Below are 24,307 nucleotides of genomic sequence, written 5' to 3'. Positions count from 1 at the left end.
GCAACTTTTCCCGCGCACTTTTGCCTCTCTCTCTCTCTGTTTATGTATATATATGTATATGTATATATATATGTATCTCTTTTTTCCTTAATCTTCCTTTCTTCTTTAATACACACTATCCTCTTTATCTTTCCGGCTTTAAGCTAAGAAATTTTCTTTTCTGTCACGATCTTCAACCTTCTCTTTCTTCATCCGTCGACACTAACATTCATTTATGTGATCTCGTTACGCTATTATCTCGTTAAATCCTTCTTCAAATCATAGAGATCTCTTTTTCGATATCTCTAGTTTTTCTTCCTTCAGAGATATATCACTATCTTCTCTCTTTCTCTCTTTCCTTTTCTATCACATCGAGTAAATCTTTCTTGAATCAAAGAATCTTCTTATCCTCTCTTTTCTTCTTTCCTTCAAAGATATCACTATCTTCTTCCGTCTCTTGTATCAAAAAATCACGATGGGCTCTTTCTTTTTCTCAAAATTTTTTCTCTCTCTCTCTCTCTCTCTCCTTCTCTTAAAAAAAGAAGAAGAAGAAGAAGAAGAGAATTAATAAAAAAAAACTTGGAAATAATCGCACATATATATACATACATACATACATATATATACATACACACACACATGTATATATATATATATATATCTCTCTCTAAAAAAAATAATCCGTAGAATAGAACGGATAATGTTAACGAAGATACTCGCGAGGTCTGTACCGTACGACGGTCGGACTCGTTCTGCCTTCTCGTTCGTGAAAGAACTCCGCGACTCTGGGTTAAACTCTTCTTTGGTTAGATGCTTGAGCGAGGAGGGGCATGGTGTGTCTTTGACGGTGGTGTGGTAGAGTGGTACACGTAAGTGTATACGTAGAAAAGAGAAGATGGTAGTGGTAGTGGTAGTGATGGTGATGGCGATGACGATGGTAGTGGTATATAGTTGAACGATGACGATGGTGGTACGATGATGTCAGTGTTGGTAACGATGATGCTGGTGTTGGTAATCGTGGATCGTCGTTGGTGTGTCTGGTGTCGTTTGTATAGTGAGATGGTGGCGGGATTTCAGGTTCGTCGTTAGGTAGCAGTGAAAAGGACTGAGGAGGAGAACCCACGAGGGCCACCACGGCGCCCTTCTACCGCTTCCATATCGGTGAATTCAAATCTGATTGGTGCGCGGGATTGGTTGCGCGGTAAAAATGGCGCGCGATGTTCTATCCTTTTCTTACTTATTACTAACGGCTATAAAGCTATCTCTTTCTCTCTCCTTTGCACTTTGTTGGACTATGGGCCCACGTTTCTTCGTTCTCCCTCTCTCTTACTCTTATTTAGACGTTCTGTAGATATGTGTGTGTGTATATATATATATATATATATATATATATGTATGTGTGTATGTGTGTATGTATGTATCTCTTTCTATCTTACACATAAGAAAACTTTTTTCTTGTATCTCCGTCCTTCTCATACAGTGGCTCCAACGGATTATGCTAAGCGATTTCGTCCGAGGGAATACAGGGGAAGAGGCTCGCGCCATAAAGCCTACCTTTTATTTCTTTTTCTAAGTAGCACGACGTATAGAGCGATCACGAAGAGCAACGGAGCCCGCGTGTTAAACGTTTTGCCAATGTTCAGGGATAGTCGAGGATAATCATTTCTTCTTATTCTTCTTCTTCTTCTTCTTCTTCCTCTTCTTCCTCTTCGTCTTCGTCTTCGTCTTCGTCTTCGTCTTCTTCGTCTTCGTCTACTTCGTCATCTTGTTCTTCTTTTTCTTTTCTTTGGTATTAAAAAAAATGCTCTTTTCAGGTTTATATCATAATTTTTGTGGCGATCGTTATCGATCTGGAAATGATGTTCATTAATATTTGATAGATATCAAATCAGATTTATATATTAGTTTTTGTGAAAATCGGATCGATCGAATTTAGTAGAATGATGATGATGATGATGACGATGGTAATGACGATAGTCGTGATCATTCGTTATAAGACGTTCGTTAGATCTTATTTATCTTTCTTTGAAATTTCAGTCCATTTGTATGGTTACTTAGTTAATTGATAAGTTTCATTCAGATTTTAACATAGTATTATTATCTTACTCTTTCTATCGTATCTCTCTTTTTTATCAGGATCTATTTGATCCATCCATTGAAACTTTTATTTATCGTTATGAAAATTCCAACGATTTGTCATTCGCACCAGGACAGGATTGATGATCGTTCTTTTTCACTTTGAAGATCGTTTTAAATCATTAATAAAAATCATTTAGAAAATAGAACATCGAAACTTTATCAATGATAATTTCAAGTCAATCATTTTCATTCGTCCGACTAAAAGAAATTTCTCTTGGCAGGTGGAAGGGATTCGATGTGCGTATGTATGTGCGTGTGCTTTTGCGTGCGTGCGTGCGTGCGTGAGTGACTAAGAGAGAGAGAGAGAGAGAGAGAGAGAAAGAGAGAGAAGACACTAGGAACGAGTTCCAAGCAGAAAATTGCCCTTCTCTGGGTCTTTCAAGCATCGATCTTCCTAGCTCGGCAAAATGTGATGGCAGAAAGAAAGAGATAGAGAAAGAAATAGAGAAAAAGATAGAAAGAGAGAGAGAGAGAGAGAGAGAGAGAGAGAAAGAGAAAGAGAGATAGCAACCACCACACCGAATCATCGCTTCGCGTTTTCCGCTCGATCGTATCTTGCCAAGGGCTGCTCGATTAAATCGCGGTAGCAGGTGCCCAGAACGCATCAAGAGAAAGACAGAGAGATAGAGAAAGAAAGAGAGAGAGAGAGAGAGAGAGAGAAAGAGAGAGAAACTGGGATGTAGCCTGACATTAAGCGGCCACGAAAAACGGGGACCAATTATGGTGCTACGACGAGTGTCTTTTAGCTCTCTACGCTTACCGTATGTGTGTTGCCAGGCACTGATTTACTTTTATTGCCGTCCTTCGTGTAACTTTCTGTCTTTCTCTTTCTCTCTCTCTCTCTCTCTCTCTCTCTCTCTCTCTCTCTCTCTCTCTTTCTCTCTCTCTATATATATATATATTTTTCTCTCTTGTACATAATCTTGTGAGCATCGAGATTATTCCAACAGAGACCTTCGAAGCTCTCGGACTCTTGGGCTTAACAGTCTATCTTTGAGTTCGATCTTTCAAGAAAAAAAAAAGAGAAAAGAAAGAAGAAATGGAGAAAAGAGAGAAAGAGAGAGAGAAAGAGAGAGAGAGAAAAAGAGAGAACTAGGTTCTCTTTTCGATTTGATTTCTTGGATCACGGACTTGAAAAGGTAAATAAAGAATGATAGAAAGAGAGAAATAACGAGAGGAGTTGTTCATTTTTGATGGAGGGTTGAAAGCAACGTGTCATTGGGAGATGTTTTGATCAAGGTCATATCTCGAAGTCATGATTTCTTTTCTTTTTTTTTTTTTTTCCCCCCCTCGAAAATTCGACCGAATCGTTTCCGTTTCCTTCGATGATATTTCTTTCTTTCTTTCTTTTTTTTTTTCTCTTTTCCTTCGTTCGTTTTCTTTCTTATATTTTTTTCTTTTCTTGCGCTATTAGAATCAGTCTGCGATTAGGATCTATCCGATTTATCCATTTTATTTCATTAAGTTTCTTTTTCTTTTTTTTCCTGTTTTCTTTTCTTTTCTTTTTTTTTTTTTCTTTTTATTTTCGAAGTAACATGGTGTAAGTGATAAGAATCTTCGAAGTTTTTCTTTTTTTTTTTTTTTTTTTTTTTACAGGTATCGTGAATCATTATACTCGAATGTACTAATACATTTGTTATCGCCCGATGATATGCTGGTTATATATCATAATTAATTATGAATATTTAATTAATTGTAAATGATTGGTATCGTTCATTAATATCGTTTTGATCTGCTACGAATTGGAAATACAAGATAGTGATCTAGTTCAAAGTGAAATTTTGTTGCATTGTTTAATGCATTCTTTGATCAATTTTATTCGACAATATAATATTGCAATGAATCTGAAGATGAAGAAATGTTTGTCTGATGTATGTTTTTCTCACTGATTGATTGTCACGTATTAAGAAAAAAAGAAAGAACATAAGAAAATGTTATTAAAAGATTTCAAACAAATGGCTCTCTCTCTCTCTCTCTCTCTCTCTCTCTCTCTCTCTCTCTCTCTCTCTCTCTCTCTCTCTCTCTCTCTCTCTCTTATGCACAATTACTAATCTTTTTATCGAAAAGGGTGGTTGAAAAAACGGATTGAGATAGGTACTAAAGGATATCCGTTGATATCACGGTTACACAAACTAATAGTATGGGGGTAGTTTAACCGTTAGAAAAAAAAACGTCGTAGATTCTAATATGCGGGTATATAGAAACTTGTAAGAGAGAGAGAGAGAGAGAGAGACAGAAAGAGAATGCTAAAAAGGGTTAGTTAAGAGGGTTGAAGGGCAGAGGGGAAAGGATTAGGACGAGTTGCGTGAGTTTATTGAGAAAAATGGTCGCGTGTATGCACACGCGTGCGACACTCTCTTCGCACACAGACAGGTGAATACCGTGACCGTCGTGGTCACTATACCCTAACGTGTGATCCTTATCGTTCAGACATTTTCTGTCTTTCTGTCTCACTCTCTCTGTCTTTCTCTCTTTCTCTCTCAGGCTTTTTTGCTCTGATTGCCTTCCTAGATTTACTTTTTCTAATCGTAGGAGTTCTTAAATGCAACCCCTTTCATTGTGAATCGTAATGATGGATGATTAAAAAAGTATCATCTGATGAAATTTATTAGGATCTTTTTATTAATATTTTTATTAATAATATTCATGTGATTGTTATTAATTAAAGGCTTTCAACTATTAATTTATGAATTTTATATATATATATATATATATATATATATATATATATAGAGAGAGAGAGAGAGAGAGAGAGAGAGAGAGAGACATCCACTTATCTTTTAATACTTAAACAGTCACTTGAATGTAAGAAGAAGTCCTCATAATCTGACAAGTTCAGTATAAAAGATGGATTACATTAATAATCATATCGTATTATCAATCAGCCAATATGTCTATAAGTATGATAAATTATCAATATATTATAAATCGTTCGCTCTCAACAATATGATATGATAGCATTGTCAATTTTGTCGATTCATTTTATTATTTGTATACATTTTTTAAATGTCAAGTAATCGAAAACTAATCTCTTCAATTTCTGTTTTTATTTTAGATTAACAAAGAGAGAATGAAAAAGAAAGGAATTAACAAATAAATATCATCATCTCGTCGTTCACCTTTTAAACCATATATATATATATATATATATATATATATATATATATATATGTATGTATGTATATATCGATATCATCATCATCCATGGGGGGGGATTTCGTTGGAACATATTTCTCCTCAATTGCGTGTGTTCTCTTTCTCTCTCTCTCTCTCTCTCTCTCTCTCTCTCTCTCTCTCTCTCTTTCTCTTTCTCTTTCTCTTTCTCTCTCTCTCTCTCTTTCTCTTTTTCTCTTTCTCGTTTCCGGTCTCGAGGCAACCGAGTGAACCAGAGACCGGAACACAACACATCGTGTTCCCTTCCAGGGAACACTTTGCTGACGTCACGATATATATCAGCCGAAAAAAGTAAAGAAAAAAAAGTAAAAAAAAGGGAGAGAGAGAGAGAGAGAGAGAGAGAGAAAATGATTCGCAGGGGTTCCCTCTTTTCTTCACCAGGATGTAGTTAATATCCGACGACTTTTGAAGATTATTAACCGTTCCTCGGCCATCATTTTCCATGCTTCGGTACAACGTAATTGAAAAAGGAAATCTATATGAGTTATTATTATTATTATTATTATTATTATTATTATTATTATTATTATTATTATTATTATTATTATTATTATTATTATTATTATTATTATTATTATTATTATTATTATTATTATTATTATTATAACTATTAATAATTATAAATTATTTTTTTTTTTCGTTGATTCGTATAGAAACAAATACATTTATATTCTTCGAAAGGATATATTTTTCTATGGTGGAATATTCTTCGATGGCAACGGCCAATACGGTGCCACGAGATCATCTTGTATTTCTTTTTATTTTCAATTAAAATTATTTTTTGTATTTTCAATTAAGTTTCACAACGAACCATATGGATGAGTCAATTATTTTATTAACGAATTTCTAGTAGTTGTAATTATTGAAGGCAAACATTTTCTCTCTCTCTCTCTCTCTCTCTCTCTCTCTCTTTCTCTTTCTCTTTCTCTCTCTTACTGTATTGTAACAGAGAAAAGATTTTTAAAGATTGCCAGCTGATACGCAGCGCCTCAAGAAACAGAATATATCGGAAAGATGAAATGGAGAGAGAAAAAGAGAGAGAAAAAAGAATGTATTGATATTGAAAACTGGAAACTTCACCCTTTTCGGCAAATCTATCACGGTGTGCAACGTAGTATAACGTTCTGTAGTAAGCACCTGGCAACATGTGCTTCGAAAACGATGATCGCGAAAAGAAAGAAACGAAAAGGAGACGGCTCGTCCTCGGCCTCGTCCTCGTTGTCTCTTCGTCGTTGTCTTCTTCTTCTTCGTCGTCGTCGTCGTCGTCGTCGTCGTCGTCGTCGTCGTCATCATCTTCTTTTTTACATTTACTTTCAACGAAATCGTTATTTCGAACGTAAAAAGACTCTCATCGAAATCCACTTATATACGAACGTATTATATATAATATATAAGAAATACTTTTATCAAGAGAAAATTTTGTATGTTTTAGAAATAGGAGAAGAAGAAGAAGAAGAAGAAGAAGAAGAAGAAGAAGAAGAAGAAAAAGAAGAAGAAGAAGAAGAAGAAAAAGAAAAAGGAGAACAAGAGAACAAGAGAGATAGTGTTTTTGAAAGCACCTGTATACTCTCAGGTATATCTTAAAAGCGAGTAAAAGAAAACAAAGCTGCCGCGAAGTAACCATGTGATACTGAAGATATATAATAGGATAGAGGAAACATTGAGAGGGAGAATAGCCGAAAACAAATAGAATCTCTCTCTTGCTCTCTCTCTCTCTCTCTCTCTCTCTCTCTTTTTTACATGGCAAACTCACCTTTTACATGAGAAATCTGATATATATATTATATATATACATATATATATATATATGTATGCATGTACACGTGTATGTATATATCTCGGCGTATATACCGGCTGTGTGGTCATCTGCTCTCGAGGACACGTGCTGTTTGTATATCTTTTTCCTTCTCCTTCTTTAAATCTTGCCTCTGTTTTCAATAGTTCACTAATTTAACTCAACTAAAAAACGAAAAATAATAATAACGTGGATTGCGTTAAGATCGTTTTTTCCTTCTCGTATTTTTCATCTAATTTTATTTAATCTGTAAAGATATATATATATATGTTTTAGTCATTGTTAGTAAACTGTTGAAAAAAAAAGATTGTCATTAATGTGTTTTGAAGAAATATCAGGTTATTCATTCATTCATTCAATCATTCATTTTCATATAATGAGAAATAGGTCAATTAATTTCAATGAAAATGATAAAATGAAATAGTCGAAGGAACTCTGAGTTTCTGGGATTCTTTTCCTCTTTCTTTTCATTTTTCTTGTTTCTTTTCTCAAACTACATACACTTTTTAGGATCGTCGAATATATCAAAATACTAACTTCGATCAATCCTTGCTCTAGCAGCCTTTTCTATTCATAAATTTTCTACTATTCATGGTAGTAACCATCGATCGTTCCGTTGTTATTCGGCAAAGAGATCTTTCACGATTGAATGAAAAATATAGAGATTTGGAAATGTCTGCCAATCGTATTTCACATAGTGACAATCGAGATGAAAGGGAATGGGTTATGTGCAGCAGCTGGCAGATATACTCGATTACTCTGAGATGCAGATGCGCTCTTGAGATATTTCAAAAATGTTCCAAACTACTTTTGACGTGAATAACACGTGCCAGTTACACACATACATATACATTGCCTTCTGTTTCTCTTTTAAAATTTACTTTCCTGTAGTCTCATTATTATTATTATTGTTATCATTATTATCATTATTATTATTTGTAAAGTAATGATAATATTAATAGTAATAATAACAAATTAATCGAAAGCGATTAATGATTATTAATTATCAATAATTTACTTCTACATTAATAGCAATAATAATATAATATATAATATGAAGTTAATAGAATGATCATAAAGATTATTATTTCAATGGATTGAATCGTTCGAATGATCTCGATATTACAATTTTTTAAGATACACTTTTTCGAAGTAAAGTTACTTTATACATATCATTGCGAATTAATTAAAGAAACAAAAATTTATATATATATATATATATATATATATATATATATATATATGTATAAAACTATAGATTAATTTTTTATATACGCGAGAGTATACTTTTTTTTCTTTTCTTTTTTCTTAACGAAAAACACCAACAAGTTTCAAGGTCTTATATTAACACACACATAGACAAATGTACGTGTATATGTATATTCAGGGAACAATATGTTAGGAAGGCGTGACGGTGATCTTTTCGAATTCTCTCATTCTCTCATTCTTGATCCAGCTGCCCTTTACCTAAAACTTCCTTCGTTTCTTTCTCTGAAAAACTCCTCCGCAACGATAGTTCCTTCAGATAGGAGCCGAATACCCGAAGGATCTTCCGAATAAGCATCCCTGTGAGGGTGGTGCTGGTGATGCTGATGATGATGATGGTGGTAGTGGTGGTGCTTATGGAACAGCTGGTCTTTCTTAGCTCTTAGCAAAAAAGGAAAAGAAAAAAGAGAGCAAAAAGAAAAGAATATATATATATATATATATACATCCTCATTCCGTCTCTCTCTCTCTCTCTCTCTTTCTCTTTCTCTTTCTATCTAGTTCCTTACCTCTCAGCAAGAATTTTTTAACGGCCCTACTTGAAGATTTTTCACAAATCTTTTTTTATTTCTTTCTTTGTTTCTCTTCTTCTCTTTCTTTTTTTTTTTTCTTTTCTCTTCCTTTTCCAACTCCTACCAAATAGCGTAATCGTTAGATCCATTTATAAAAGGAAGAAGAAAAAAAGAACAAAACAAAACAAAACAATTAATATTTCTAAAGTGATTGTAAGATATTTGTAGATTAATAACAGTTTATTAATTCACAGGAAACGTGATATTGTTCTTAACATTATCATATTCATATTAATCATCGTCATCGTCATCATCATCATCATCATCATCATCGTTGTTGACCTTATCGTCGTCGTCGTCGTCGTTGTCGTCGTAGAGTTAGCTGCTTTGAACCGAAGGTCACCCTGTAAATATCGGTGGGTGGATAAGAAAAAAAAAGAGAGAGTAAGAGAGAGAGACAGAGAGGAAGAGAGAAATGGAGAATAGAGTAGAAAAAAGAAGATCATGGCAACGGAAGGCAGGATCGCCAGATGCCAAGGGAGGTAATTAAATCGCCACAAACAGGAGCGCAGAACCTTTCATGGTGCTTGACGGATGGCAGGCCTCAGGACTTTTAGAACTACTACTACTACTACCAATATTACTATTATCCCTTGAAACCAACAACAACAATAGTAATGCTGTGCGATGGTTCGCTTGGCCAAAAAAACTTGTAAATTCTAAACAGTATTTATAACTGGTAGCAGATATTTTTTAGGAGCAACCATAAAGAAGTCATAGGATTCAAATAATTCTTTTCCTTTCTTTTCTTTTTTTTTTTTTCCTTTTTTTTCTTTTTCTTTTTCTTTATAAGAATAGAACGATATAAATGAGAGTTTCCAAGTAATATTTTTTCTTCCTTTTTCTTCTTCTTTTTTTTTTTTTTTTTTTTTTCTATAATGCATCAGAGGAGAATGCAGGTGTATATGCATCTATGTCTATTTATAATATTTATGTTCACTATCTATATATATATATATATATATATATATATATATATATATATATATTTAGGAAGTAATCGAGTAAGAGAAGACAGAAAAAAGAAAAAAGAAGCTGTACGTGTATGTCCCGAAGTTCTCGTATTTCTCAGATCTGAGAAAAACAGGAAAGAGGAAGTGTTTTCGAACGATCGATCAAAACGGAGGAGTGAACGATAGAAATTCGATCACGCGTGGAATCGTCCGGCTTCTTTTTCTTTTTCTTTTTTCTTCTCCTCTCTACAACGACATCCGTTACCCAACTATATATATATGTTTATAAAAACGAAAATGTCAAAAAAAAAAAAAAGAGAGAAAGAGAGAAGTAACATTTCGTCCCGATAAAATTGTTAAAATAATTTTCAAATGATTTTTTTTACATTGTTCGTGTTATTGTTTATTAGAAAAATGAAGAGAGAAGATGAAAGAAGTTGATATATACATATATATATATATATATAATTGAAAGGAGAAAAAAGAAAGAAAAAAAAAAGGAAAAAGAAGGAAGTGGGATTTTTAAAGGGCCAAATAGCGTTAACAAAGGTCGTCTCACGTTATAATATAATTTTACAGAGTTCCTGGGAACTGAGTTCCCGCCAATTTCTTCTTGGCGGCTGCTCGAGGCAGCCTAACGGCCGTTGGTCTGAGATACTACCTCGAAAGTGGCAGGTGCAAGCCGGGCCAAACTTCATTAAACACAATCCCATCTGCGCCCTCATACTTCCGAGAGAAGAAGAAGAAGAAGAAGAAGAGGAAGAAGAAGAAGAAGAAGAAGAAGAAGAAGAAGGTCTTGTACGCTGCTTGCTTTCTCCAGACGAAGAAAAAGACAAGAAAGAAAAAAGGACAGGATAGAAAAAGAGAGAAGGAGAGACGATAACTATTATCAAAGAATTTCTTGCGTATGGTAAATTTTTTCTAAATTTCAATTCTTCAACTAATTTCATCGATATATATATATATATATATATATATATGTATATTTTTTTGTTAATTTATTGAAAGAATTGTTCAGTTAAATATTATATATCTATCAGTTATATATTATATATAATATAATATATTATTTATATAATATATATAATAATATATAATAACATTTAATTTTGTAATATATATATATATATGTATATAATATTATAATACTTTATATATTATCCTTATCATTAATAAAATATATTTTGTTTATTATAAATTGTTAGAGATAGATTTGTATCGTTGTTAGAGATTACGTGTAGTATAATTTTATATACAATATTTGATACCTATATTTTTTTTCTTACATTGGTCTAACAAAATTTGTTATAAACGATATTGGTACGTTGCAATAGAGTGATATAAAAAGAAAAAAGAAAAATAGAAAAGAAGAGAGGGAGAGAGAGAGAGAGAGAAAGGAGAAAAATTGATCAAATTTTGTTGCGTTTAGTCAATGTGAAAATAAAAAGAAAAGGAAAGAAAAAAGAAAAGAAAAGAAAAGAAATGAGGATGACTTCCGAAATCCGAGAGGAACTTATAGAAAAGGGCAAAACCTTTGGAGAAGAAACAAATCGTTTCTTGGAAGGAAGATACAGCCACGTGGCTGAACCTTGTGGGCACGCGTGCCTCTTCTCTTTCTCTTTTCGATACACGAGATATATAAATTCTAGTCTCAAGTAATTTCTCAATATCGATTTCGAATGTGGACAATGAAACGTTCTTATTAATTTCAAATAATGTTTAATTGATAATGAATATTAATTTTATTTGAAAGAGTATATAGAAAACGTTCATAAAAAAAAAAAAAAAGAAAAAAAAAAAAACGAATGACATGTTAATTAATTAATTAATCAATTAAAATCATATCTATCAATTAATCCAATCGAATTCCACTGAATGATAATATTATTTTAAGAAATATATGTTTTGTATAATAATAATTTTATTTACCATGTAATAACACTCCTTTGCGATAATCGTGCTGTATAAAACTATTAAAAAAAAAAAAAAAAAAAAAAAAAAAAAAAAAAAAAAAAAAAAAAAAAAAAAAAAAAAAAGAAAAAGAAATTTTAACAATCTAAAAGATTATAACGCTTGCTTTAAGTATCTCGAGTTTAAATTCTAGAAAATATATACGTATAATAATTCTCTAACGATCTTACAAATCTTTCATACTTATTAAATAATTATTAATAATCAATTTCTTATTACATGTTATATATATATATATATATAATGTATAATAATTCGTAATCTTAAACAATAAATTTTTCATTTCAGAAATAAGTTCCTCCATAGTGTAAGGTGGTACCATAGAATAGTACAGCTATCAATACATGCTCGTTTGAATACATATATATATATATATATATATATATATATATATACACACACCTTGCAAGGAAAATGCAGAAAAGGTCCACTTGTTGGTAGTGTGGTAGTACGAAAGGCTATTCACCTTCGATTCAATACCCTATTCTTCCTATTTCATCGTAAGTAAGGATCCTGTAGAACTATTTTTCCGGATTTTTGCTGCTATCCGTTCAATAGAAAATAACTTTCAAGATAAATCATATGTAAGTAAACTTACAATGCTCTTTAAAATTTAAAGGTACCTCTCTTTCGTAGAACCAACGTTCACAGGTATTTTTCTTTTCTTTTCTTTTCTTTTCTTTTCTTTTCTTTTTTTTTTTTTTCTTTTCTTTTCTCTTCTTTTTCCTCTTCTATTTTCTTTTTTCTTTTTTCTTTTGCTTTTTGTCAATATTATGATATTAATTTTTTCGTAATCAATATTGAATTATTTCCTTCCATTGACTTTTATTTATTCGTTAGCAATTAATTTACCATTAGTCGGTAACAGTCTAAAACGAATATCTACTTTATCATTTTATTGATGAGAGATATATCAATGAATTAACGAACGTAGGAGTTTATTGTAATCACAATTAAACGTGATAGATAAATTTCGACGTATGGAATGATTTTTGAAGGATATAATCATTTATTTCATTTTGAAAAGTCATTTGATTGAAAACGATAACTTTTTTAACGTTATGAAAGTATTTTGAACAAATTCAAAAATTGAAAATTCCAAGTTTTTCCTTTTTTTTTTTTAGCAATTAGTTAATGAAAGATAAAAATAATTCATTTATACGACAATTGCAAATAACATTTCACGTATCATATACTTCTAATCTCATTTTATTGTTACTTTTCCTTTTCTCAGTGATCACTTCAATCGTGATCAGTTCAAATATTAATAACAACATTTTCAGATTAAATACTTGGAAAGAGATAACAACGTGAAAACGTGTTATTGTTATCAATAAATTTTTACAAATTAAAACACACGCAACGAAACGAATGGCGTGAAATTTAATATTGTGTGATGAATGAAGAATTTAATTGTGGAACGTTATTCACAAAAAAAAAAAAAAAGGAAAGAAAAGACAGAGAAAGAGAGAGGAAGAGGAAAAGAGAGACAAATAGAAAGAAGAACAAATATCAAAAGATCACTGACCTTCCTACAATAAAATTTGCGATTGCTAACGTGATAAATGTTTACAAAAGCTTAGCAAACATGATAAGATAAAAGTTATTAATTAAGTATGATTGATTGAAATATCCGGATGTTTTCTGTTCACGTTTTATTTATATATTTATTTATTTATTTATTTATTTATTCTTTTTTAATCATCCCATAAAAAATATTCCTCTCTCTCTCTTTCTCTGTCTCTTCTTTGTATGTATTAGAGAATATATATATATATATAATATTTTTATTTATTATTCTATATAAAATATTCTATATAACATCCTCTGTATGTATGTGCATATATATATATATATTTTTTTTTTGTTATTATATCGTTTATTAGCACATTAACATTAACATTACTATAGAAATAGATTATTTAATTAATTTATAAAAAAAGATTTACAAATTTCTCAAATAATTTTAAAAAAGATATATGATACGTGAAACAAGTATTTGTTTTATATACGCAAATCTCAATTGAATTTAATATATATGTATATATATATATATATGTGTGTATACACATATATAATATATATTTCATTTTAATATATATGTATTAATATGTATATACATACTATAAACATTCAATCTTTTTGTAAGTAATTTTCTCTCTTGGCTAGTGATAACAAAGAAAATCCTTTTTTTTTTTTTTTATTTTGATATTTATTTTTTGTATTCCGAATGAAGACACGAATTTCTTTTTTGTAACCAAATGATACATGCAATGGTACAAATCATTAATATAGCAGCGATAGGAATAGTGATTAATCCAATACTCTCTATGTCAAAATTAGACAATTCAGCAATATTCAACTTTGGAACACAGTTCTCCTCTGAAATAAAAAAAATCGATTATTTACTCGTTTAAAAAAATCATCCGATTATTTTAAAATATTTTCTTTTGCTTTTTTTTTTCTTTTCTTTTCTTTTTTTTTTTTTTATATTTAAAATCTATAAGATTCTCGTTTATTCGATGACAAGCCATAGTTGATCATATTTTATTAGATATCTTTAAAAATAGTACGTGTAATATCTAATATTTTTGTTATAGTTATATGACATATTATTTTCATTAGAAAACACAATATGCAATAACTATAATTTATAAAGAAGTATAGTCTATATTTTACATATAATTCTATAATATTATGTAGTATAATAATTATAAAGATATTACACTTAATTATATAATTAATATTATATATATATATGTAATATTAATTTGTAATAAATCTTATATTTATTATTCTACATATGAGATAATTTTATTATTTTATAATTAAACATATTTTTAAATATAATAATATAAGAATAGATAAATTGATCGGGTTATCGTTAATTCGAAACAATTTATGAATAATTAACGCGTCGATTTAGTAATATTTCGAACAAAAAAAAAAAAAAAAAGAAAAATACATTAATTTATAATATAACATCGAAAGAAAATATTATTTAATTTAATTCTTACCGGATCTCGACGAAACGTCGTTGTCTGTGTTAAAAGCTATTAAAATGACATCGGTTATCGATATTTCAACAGTTTCCGTCTTCACTTTGGTTTCATTGTTGCATATGTATTTACCATTAATAGTAGAAGCAGCGAACAATGTAAGATTCGGACCGGTTGTTTGCAATATGTCTGCGTCTAAATGAAGAATTTACAAAGACAGAAACAAACCATGAAATTTAATAAATAAAAAAATAAACAGATAGAAAAAGTAATCGGAAAAATAAAAATAAAGAGAAATTCGATTACGTTTGCTTGTTCTACGATCGATTCGTCTAAAGGAAGAATTTAAAGAAAAAGAAATATATAAAAGAAAGATAAGATAAAATTATAAATAAATGGGAAAAGTTATTACATCTTTGTGATAAACAAAAGAAAAGAAAAGAAATATAAATAATCGTTAAAAGATAAACGATTAAAAGGAATATAATAATAATAATAATAATAATAGGACTGACCTAATGCATTAGGAAAATTCCATTCGTCTAAATGGATCAGTAAGAGGATTTCAAAAACTGAAAATGTAGAGTTGGCTTTTTTTAAGTAAAAAGTAATATTGTTAGTTTTTTCTTCCAAAAAGGGAACCGGCCAAGTTAATTGCATAACAGAAACTGGCTCACTGCAATAACCATCGGTCGTTATTTCATGGGTCGGTATGCTCAAGATTTCATTACTATTCTGTAAAATAAAATGTATAATAAATAAATAAATAAATAAATATATATATATATATATATGTCTGTGTGTGTGTGAAAGAAAAATAAACGATATAAATCCAATATTAATAATTTAAGTACGACACACGTAAGAAGAATATTGATTGTTATATCACAATTAAATGAAAGAAAAATCGAATATCAATTCGATTATAACTTTTTTAAGAACTGATTGATACTAACAGTATGATAAACGTTTTCTTATTAATTTTATTATATATAGATATTATTCGATCTATAATACCTCCAGGTTCGTATTGTTGTACGTCACATTTAGTGAGATCGTCATCTTTGACAATATGCATGTTCCATTTTCTCCTTTAACTTGATACGGATATTCCTCCGGACTTGCGATAGTTGGTAGCGTTTTTATTGGTGGTGTTTCTTTTGTTGATGATGTTTCTTTTGTTGATGGTGTTTGTTTTGTTGATAACATTGTTGTTTCTGTTGATGATCGTTTTGATGTTTGTTCTGATATTGATGTTGAATTATTGTCTTTATTAGAATCTTCCTCTCGTAAATCATCGTTTTCAAAAGTTTGATTGAATTCTTCGTCTATTGAATGATCGCCATTATCATTTAGAGATCGTCCTTCGTTTCCTCGACTTTCCTTTCTCACAACGATTCTCACATTTGGATTATCGACTACATTACTTGTACTTCCGGCTCCCTCAGCTGTTAATAAAAATTTTAAAAAAGATTCGCGTTTTTTTTAATAACACGTTAGTATCGTTTACGATGAGATCAGATATTACCAAATTATTTACCAAACTTACTCGATACATTAACGTTCCATTCACTAATCAACAAGAACACTAATAAATATCTCACCTTGAATTATCGCGATCGTCAATAGGATTCCATATAAAAATTGAAGTTTCATGTTTTCAATATTTTATATATATACATGTACATTTGTATGTTTTGTTAGGTGTGTGTATTATCTTCTTGTCAAATCATTCTTCCATTCTCTCTCTCTCTCTCTCTCTCTCTCTCTTTCTCTCCTTCTTTATTTGTGTATATATATATATATATATATATATATATATAATATTATAGACGTGTGTGTGTATACGAATACGTTGATTCTCACTATATATAACTCACTATATATCTCGAAAAATACAATTAGAATTAGTGTTATTATTATTTATAGGAAAACAAAGAACCGATTAGTTTGATCTAGCCTGCACGTCGGTGGTTGATATAAACTATAGCGAGAATGACTTACTAATCTTTACTATCCAACAATGTTTACCTAGTTTATCATTATATCTTTAATCATAGAAAGAAAGATAGGATATCTATCGTGTAACCTATATACTTAGGCTTAGCTCTACGAACAAATCAAATGACTCATAGATAGACTCATAAATGCATTAGTATGTTCTATATATTCGTAAATAATTATTCTATATGAATTTTGGAATTTATTAGATTTCAAACACGATTTTATTAATTATCTAAAAGGAATCTTGTATCTTTGTATGCGTATATAAATGTACATAAATAAGTACATGTATATAGATATATACATTTGTACGTGTGTATGTATTTATATATCTATGTATGTATATATGTATGTATGTATGTATGTATGTATCTATATATCTAATCGATCTAATCATGTTCCCACGAAAAGCACGTTAATGAGTACGATAGAAAATTTCAAACATGCCCAATTAAGGAAAGATAATAAATTTCGTAGCAGACTGTACGCGATACGTACTAAACAGGTGTTAAACGGAGGGAGTGTTTATCATTTGATGTGTTATTACCATTTGAAAATCATCATTATCGTAATAATCATGCACGTGAGAATTTCGTGCCAGTATTATACATACGATCGATTTTTTTTAATAGCCTGTTAGGCGTTCTAATTAAGAATTATTTCTCTCTCTCTCTCTCTCTCTCTCTCTCTCTCTCTCTCTCTCTCTCTCTCTCTCTCTCTCTCTCTCTCTCTCTCTCTCTCTCTCTCTCTCTCTCTCTCTCTCTCTCTCTCTATCTGTCTCTGTCTCTCTAAATGTTTCATTAACATAAAATACAGATAATATTATTTAATCATTGATATTTCATATTCCATAATTTTTTGCTAATGTTTCTTTTGTCAAATTTTGTTTCAAAAATCTGTGGTAATAGTAACGATAGTAATAGTAATTATAATAATATAATATTTAATATTTGTAATAAATATTGAATATTTCTATTATTTTAGTTTTTTTCTCCTTTGATATTACTTGTATAATTTTATTTTACAAATTAGTAATCTTATAATCATAAATATAGCAATAATAGTAGTAATAATAATAATAATAATAATAATAATAATAATAATAATAATAATAATAATAATAATAATTTATTCTTTTATAAGATTTTACACAAACGCATAAACGAAATTGTATTTCTTATTCTTTCTTCGTTTTTGCAAGATGAAAAAATTTGCAAAGCATGTAAGAGAAAAAGAGAAAAGGAATGAAAAAAAAAGTTTTTGTAAAATAAAAAGGTAGCATGTGGTTTGATTACGTTCACACGATCGTGCAGATGACACCCATAGATATTTCATTAACGACTAATATGTTCCCATCGATAAAAAATATATAGAACTTATTTAATCCCATTACGGATGCTCATTAATTATTACTAATGAATATTTCGTTTTTATCTTTGTGTTCATTTATTTATTTTTTTAAATTAGTATTTTCTTTTATTTACATTAATACTGATTTGACGATATCGAATAATAGAATAAGTATATATCAAAAAAAAAAAAAAAAAAAAAAATTTCTTAAATTATTCAATGTCGAATATAATTTTTTTGTGAACGAAAGATAGAGATTACTTCTTTAATAGATACGAAAAAATTAATATACGAAACATACTGTTAATAATAATAATAATAATAATAATAAGAATAATAATAATAATAACAACAATTTAAAAAAGGAAAAGAAAAACTAATTTTCAGTTTTACATAATGATAAAAACAGTGATAAAAAATAAGAAATAAATATTTAATACATGTATAACTAATAAATGATACATGTTTATATTACTTAAAAATTTACTTATTTTTTATACGCATCTCTTATAAATATTAAAATAATCGATTGATTTTAGAACGAATTTTTTAATCTTTTTTTTAAAAAATTCGTTCTAACATCGATCGATTGTTTTAATATATAATAAGAGATGTAAATATAAAAGATAAATAAATTAAAATAATATGTGTGCGCATGTATTGTTCATTTGTTATAAAAAAATGTTTCAAATTTTAATTTTATTATTTATATTTAGTATATATTACCATTGCTATAATAATATACTATAATAATATATATATTATAAGAAAGTTGGCATAAATACTATATTAATTTATTATATATATATATATATATATATATCGCTCGCAAAATATCAAATTCGTTTATTAGATTTTTTTTGAAGAAAAATATAATATCGGAAAAAAAGAAATAATGAAAATTCGAAATAAATAAGAAAGGAAAATGAAACAAAAATTAACAAAAATCTTCTTATATTTTTTCGAATGAGCGGATATTACGGATCTTTTTTTTTTCTAACCGTTTTTTCTTTTTTCTTTTTCTCATAGAAAATGAAACGAAAATATTTCTTCGACTATTTCTTTTCTTTTTTTTCTTTTTTTTTTTTTCCTTTTTATTCACTTATTTATTATATTTGTTTAATCAACGTGAGAAACGTTAATGCAGAGAAAATGTATTTACAAAATATACAGCGAGGTGGGAGCCAAGAAAAGAAATGAAAAGAAAAGAAAAGAAAAGAAAAGAAAAAAAAAAGAAAAAGAAAAAATAGAATAAAATAAAATAAAAAATCATTTATATGCGATTCTAAAGATCAATTATTTTGTTTCAAGACTTCTTACACTAATACTCTTTTTTTCTTCTTCTTTTTTTTTTCTTTTTTACTTTTCCTCTTTTTATTCTTCAAATCGTAAAGCATTCCTTGGGATCGTAGTTTTACGATTTGAAGAAGAAAAAGAAAGAAAAGAAAAAAAAAAAGGAAAGAAAAAAAGAAAGAGATAGAGATAGAAAGAGAGAGAAGAACGAATTATCGGAAAAAGTCTGGAAAAAGAGGAATAATTGATTTTTTAATAGTGTTTAATAACTTTTGACTCTTATGTACGTGTATATGCAAGTAAATATAATATACACCGTCTGTTTAAAAAGTTTCGAAATGGGATTAATAAAAAATAAAGAAATGTTAAGATGGCGGTTTCAATGTTTCAGCTGTTTTACATAATCTTTCTCAACTTGATGAGTACAACGCATAGAACGTTCATACAAACGTGTGAAATTATCGACAAAGTTTTTCTTTGGTTTTTTATTGTTCAACTCGCGTTTCAACGGTGACTTGAATGTCGATTATGTCGTCAAAGCGTTGACCCTTCAAATGAATTTTTATTTTGAAGAATAAAGAGAAAAAAAGAAAAAAAACACGCCGCCAAATCCTAAAGAACATTCTAAAGAAAGACTTTTTTAATAATTTAACATGGTTGTTTGTACGAGCATTCTATGCGTTGTACTCGAGCGAGGAAAAATTATGTAGAACGGCTGAAACATTGAACGCCATCTTACATTTCTCTATTTTTGATGAATCCAATGTCGAAACTTTTTGGACAGACTATATATATATATATATATATCATATATTATATATGTGTGTATACATAAATTATAATTCTAATGTGAACATCTTATCCTTTTTGCAAATAATTTTCCCATCTGGCACCATAATATAGAAAAATTTTTGTTTCTCTTTCTTTCTTTCTTTCTTTCTTTCTTTTTTTTTGTTAATCTTTTTTATTTATTTTTTTTTTATTTTTTTTTTTTTTTTTACGTTTTTTCTATGGAACCTCCGAACGAACAGGCGCGTTTCTTCTTCGTCGCCAAATGACAAATCCCACGATACCAATCACGGCTAAAGCACCGATAACACCACCGACTATAGCACCAACATTCGCCGTTTCGGTTAATGGATTAACGCAATAATTCTCTGAAACAAAAAGTCGATCATTTTTATTTGTTTAATATATAATTGTTGGAATTACTCGAATACGTAATCGTTTTTATTTAAAAACGATCTAAATACTTTCTTCCTGTTCGTAATATAAGAGTGTTAATCATATATATTAATTTTTTTTTTTTTTTAATATATTTGAATAATATAAATAATATTTAATATTTCCATCATAGCATTACGACAATTTATCGTTTATTAAAAAATTATATTATAAGATCTATAATATAATACAACTACGATATTATATATCGTGTTCTATCATATTATGAAGATTATTGATAAAATTGTATCGTATATTATATAACTATAATACTATGTAATGTAGTATTATTATGTAGTATGTATATATATATATATATATGTGTGTGTGTGTATATGTTCGTAACAAAACTATAGTTAATATATGAATAAAATTATCATTTAAGATGATAGCTCTATGTGATATCATGTAGTGTAACAATTTACAGTACTGTTTTAATACATAATATTATGTAGTATAATAATTACGAAAATATATTATACTTAACATACATATTACACTATATAATAATACATATCACATTAATTATTTTACATACAAAATAATTATATTATTTCGTAATTAAACTTACTTGTAGACGCGATAATACGAGAGCAATTAATTGATCGGATTATTTTTTTATACGAAACGTTTAAATAACACATTGATTATTATTAAAGTTTCGATATATAATCAAAAAAAAATATTTCGATATAAAAAAGAAAAAATAAATATCAAACAATTTACAAAGAAAAATATTAAAGTTAATCCATACCAGATTTCGATGAAATATCGTTGTCCGTGTTGAAAGCTATCAAATTGACATCGGTTATCGAGAATTCAAAGTGTTTTTCTGTCACAAATACTATAACGTTGCATACATATCTATCATTTGTAGGAGTAGCGAACAACGAAAGATTCTCTTTGGTTTCCAGTTCGATTAAATTTTCTAAAGGAAGAACATAAAGAAGAAGATAAGATATATCATACAATAAATAAACTTTCATATTTATAATATAAGATATAATATTATAAATATAAAAGGATAATAAATAAACCTAAAGATATAATAAAAATGCGAATAGAGAAAAGAAATATTACAACGTTTATAACAAACCAAATAAATATTCGTTGAGTTTAACGATTAAACTGAATAATGCTGAATAATAATATAACAAACCTGGAAGTAATGCATCTGGAAAATTCTTTTTGTCCAAATATATAGATGCCTTGATTTGATCTATCGAAAATACAGAATTGCTCTTCTTGAAATAGAAAGTAATTGTATTTGTGTTGTCCGACGCAAAATCGATGCTTTTATATTCAGATGTAGTCTCCTCACTCGACCAAGTTAATTTCATAATAGAATTTGTCTCATCGCATTCGCCAGTGGTAATTACATTAGAAGACGGTACGTTCAAGATTTTTTGTGATTCCTGTAAGATAATGTATATATATATATAGTGTTTCTGTGAAAGAAAGTTAAAAGATACAAAGCAAATGTTAAAAGTCTAAATTAATCGTACAAATTGTGATATTAATTATTATATAACAATTATTAAAATAAAACGAAAGGTCGATTACTATTATATATATATATATATATATATATATATATATATATATATATATGTATCTTCTATTATTTCATCAGCTAATGCTCAAGAAAGAATTTTTATTATTAACTTTTTTACATACGGATATTATTCAATTTGATACCTGATTTTTTGAGTTGTTATATGTCAAAGTTAGTGAGATCTTCATCTTTGACAATATGCATGTCCCATTTTTTCCTTTAACTTGATACGGATATTCCGTTGGACTTGCGATGGTTGGTAATATATCTTCTATTGTTGATGATATTTCATTTGATGTTGATGATGCTGTTTCATTTGATGTTGGTGATGATATTTCATTTGATGTTGATGATGATATTTCATTTGATGTTGATGATGATATTTCATTTGTTGTTGATGATGATATTTCATCTGTTATTGATGATACTGTTGATGACGTTCCATTTGATGTTGATGATGATATTTCATTTGTTGTTGATGTTGAATTATTGTCTGTATTAGGTTCTTCCTCTCGTAAATCATCGTTTTCAAAAGTTTGATTCAATTCTTCGTCTATTGAATGATCGCCTTCTTCATTTAGAGATCGTCCTTCGCTTCCTCGATTTTCCTTTTCCGTAACGATTCCCAAATCTGGATTATCAGCTACATTACCTGTACTTCCGGCTCCCTCGGCTGTTAATTAAAATTCAGAAAAAATACACATTTTTTTCTTTTTTCGTTTCTTTCTTTTTTTTTTTTTTTTTTTTTTTTTTTTTAATAACATTAATATCGTTCACGATGAGATCACATATCACCAAATTATTTTCGAACTTACTCGATACGTTAACGTTCCATTCACTAATTATCAAGAGCACTAATAAATATCTCACCTTGGATTATCGCGATCGCCAATAGGATCCCATATAAAAATCGAAGTTTCATGTTTCCGATGTTTTATATATGCACATATATATATATATATTTGTATATTTTGTTGTGCGTGCGTATATGTGTTTGTTTCCTTTCGTCAAATTACTCTTTCTACTTTTCTTTCTTTTTCTTTCCTTATTGTATATGTATATGTATATGTAATATATATGTATAACGTATTACACGTTTATTCTCACTCCAATATAAATAATATCTTGAAATAGATCAAATACGAATATTACAATTAGCGTTACTATTATACGTAGGAGAACAAAGAACCGATTAGTTCGGTCAAGCCTTTGCGTCGATGGTTAATATAGACGATGGTGAGCTAATAAATGAGTACTAGTAATCCCCGCCAACCAACCATGTTTTCGTACTTTATCATTATATTTTTATCCGTACAAAGAGAGATAGGATATCTCCGGTGCAACCTGCATACTTGCTTTGCTCGACTGCAAATCTGATCGCATATATATATATATATATATACACACATACACACACATATATATATATACGTACGTACATACACCTGTATATATACATAATAAGTCTACCAATAATAATTATTCTAAATATATTTTGAAATTTTGTTTTGGTTTTCAAATGCGATTGATCGATCATTTATGAAAGAAAAAGGATAAAGAAATCTGAGAAACCAAAATGAGGACTTAACGTTTTTTTTTTTTTTTTTTTTTTTTGGTTCCTTATTTGATTCCTTTTCTTTCTTCTTTTCTTCTTTTTCCTTTTCTTTTTCTTTCTTTCTTTCTTCTTTCTTTCCTTTTTTTTTCTTTTTGATCATTATCGCAGTACTTACTCTTCGATGAGACATTTCTTATTTTTTTTTTTTTTTTTTACTTTTTAATTCTACGAGATACTCTTCGATGAGAAAGATAATATTTTGTGTGTGTGTGTGTGTGTGTGTGTGTAAAATTTCGTAAGAACAACTGACTCACTTTTACAATGATATTAGAACGATTATCGTGCACCATTTATTGTCATCAAATCAATGCATCGATGACGGAAATCGATCGACGAGAATTAATGAATATTATCGATTAATTACTAACATAATTGTCGGTATTAATTTTTCTATGGGATTTCAACAAGCGGTGTATTA

General features: G+C 29.0%; 2 protein-coding genes and 2 long non-coding RNA genes across 6 annotated transcripts in view; 2 read left to right on the top strand and 2 right to left on the bottom strand.

The window, feature by feature from the left end:
• LOC122635292 overlaps nucleotides 1–6,762 on the top strand; it is a 12,945-nt gene extending 6,183 nt beyond the window's left edge. For all 3 annotated transcript variants that reach the window (XR_006328628.1, XR_006328627.1, XR_006328626.1), the window contains one exon: nucleotides 6,725–6,762. This is a non-coding gene — a long non-coding RNA (uncharacterized LOC122635292). The remainder of the gene's footprint in view (nucleotides 1–6,724) is intronic.
• On the top strand, nucleotides 6,761–12,564 carry LOC122635291. The gene is made up of 3 exons (XR_006328625.1): nucleotides 6,761–6,865; nucleotides 10,458–10,788; nucleotides 12,138–12,564. It is a non-coding gene; the product is annotated as an uncharacterized LOC122635291 (long non-coding RNA).
• A 75-nt stretch (nucleotides 12,565–12,639) lies between these two features.
• On the bottom strand, nucleotides 12,640–16,620 carry LOC122635286 (lysosome-associated membrane glycoprotein 1-like). The gene is made up of 6 exons (XM_043825327.1): nucleotides 16,453–16,620; nucleotides 15,866–16,296; nucleotides 15,364–15,583; nucleotides 14,867–15,043; nucleotides 13,974–14,231; nucleotides 12,640–12,718 (listed from the first exon to the last, which is right to left on the bottom strand). The coding sequence occupies exons 1-5, from the start codon at nucleotides 16,502–16,504 to the stop codon at nucleotides 14,062–14,064; spliced, it is 1,050 nt and encodes a 349-aa protein (XP_043681262.1). The 5' UTR covers nucleotides 16,505–16,620; the 3' UTR covers nucleotides 12,640–12,718; nucleotides 13,974–14,061.
• Nucleotides 16,621–20,457: 3,837 nt separating this feature from the next.
• On the bottom strand, nucleotides 20,458–23,550 carry LOC122635123 (probable GPI-anchored adhesin-like protein PGA55). Its single transcript, XM_043824965.1, has 5 exons — nucleotides 23,145–23,550; nucleotides 22,418–22,947; nucleotides 21,879–22,134; nucleotides 21,474–21,647; nucleotides 20,458–20,652 (listed from the first exon to the last, which is right to left on the bottom strand). Exons 1-5 carry the CDS (start codon nucleotides 23,194–23,196, stop codon nucleotides 20,504–20,506), a joined length of 1,161 nt encoding a protein of 386 aa, XP_043680900.1. The 5' UTR covers nucleotides 23,197–23,550; the 3' UTR covers nucleotides 20,458–20,503.
• Nucleotides 23,551–24,307: the final 757 nt, after the last annotated feature.

Source organism: Vespula pensylvanica, chromosome 17, assembly GCF_014466175.1.
Source record: "Vespula pensylvanica isolate Volc-1 chromosome 17, ASM1446617v1, whole genome shotgun sequence".
Lineage (NCBI taxonomy): Eukaryota > Metazoa > Arthropoda > Insecta > Hymenoptera > Vespidae > Vespula > Vespula pensylvanica.
The sequence above is the reverse complement of the archived record's forward strand: the minus strand, read 5'-3'. Positions and strand labels throughout refer to the sequence as shown.

Excerpts from the sequence above, each read along its gene's own strand:
- LOC122635286 (XM_043825327.1), bottom strand. The coding sequence starts at position 16,504 with ATGAAACTTCAATTTTTATATGGAATCCTATTGACGATCGCGATAATT. Across the intron at positions 15,584-15,865 it reads ACAACAATACGAACCTGGAG|AATAGTAATGAAATCTTGAG; the intron begins GTATTATAGATC and ends TTTATTTTACAG. Across the intron at positions 14,232-14,866 it reads CGACGTTTCGTCGAGATCCG|AGGAGAACTGTGTTCCAAAG; the intron begins GTAAGAATTAAA and ends TTTTTATTTCAG.
- LOC122635123 (XM_043824965.1), bottom strand. The coding sequence starts at position 23,196 with ATGAAACTTCGATTTTTATATGGGATCCTATTGGCGATCGCGATAATC. Across the intron at positions 21,648-21,878 it reads TCCAGATGCATTACTTCCAG|AAAATTTAATCGAACTGGAA; the intron begins GTTTGTTATATT and ends TTCTTCCTTTAG. Across the intron at positions 20,653-21,473 it reads CGATATTTCATCGAAATCTG|AGAATTATTGCGTTAATCCA; the intron begins GTATGGATTAAC and ends TTTTTGTTTCAG.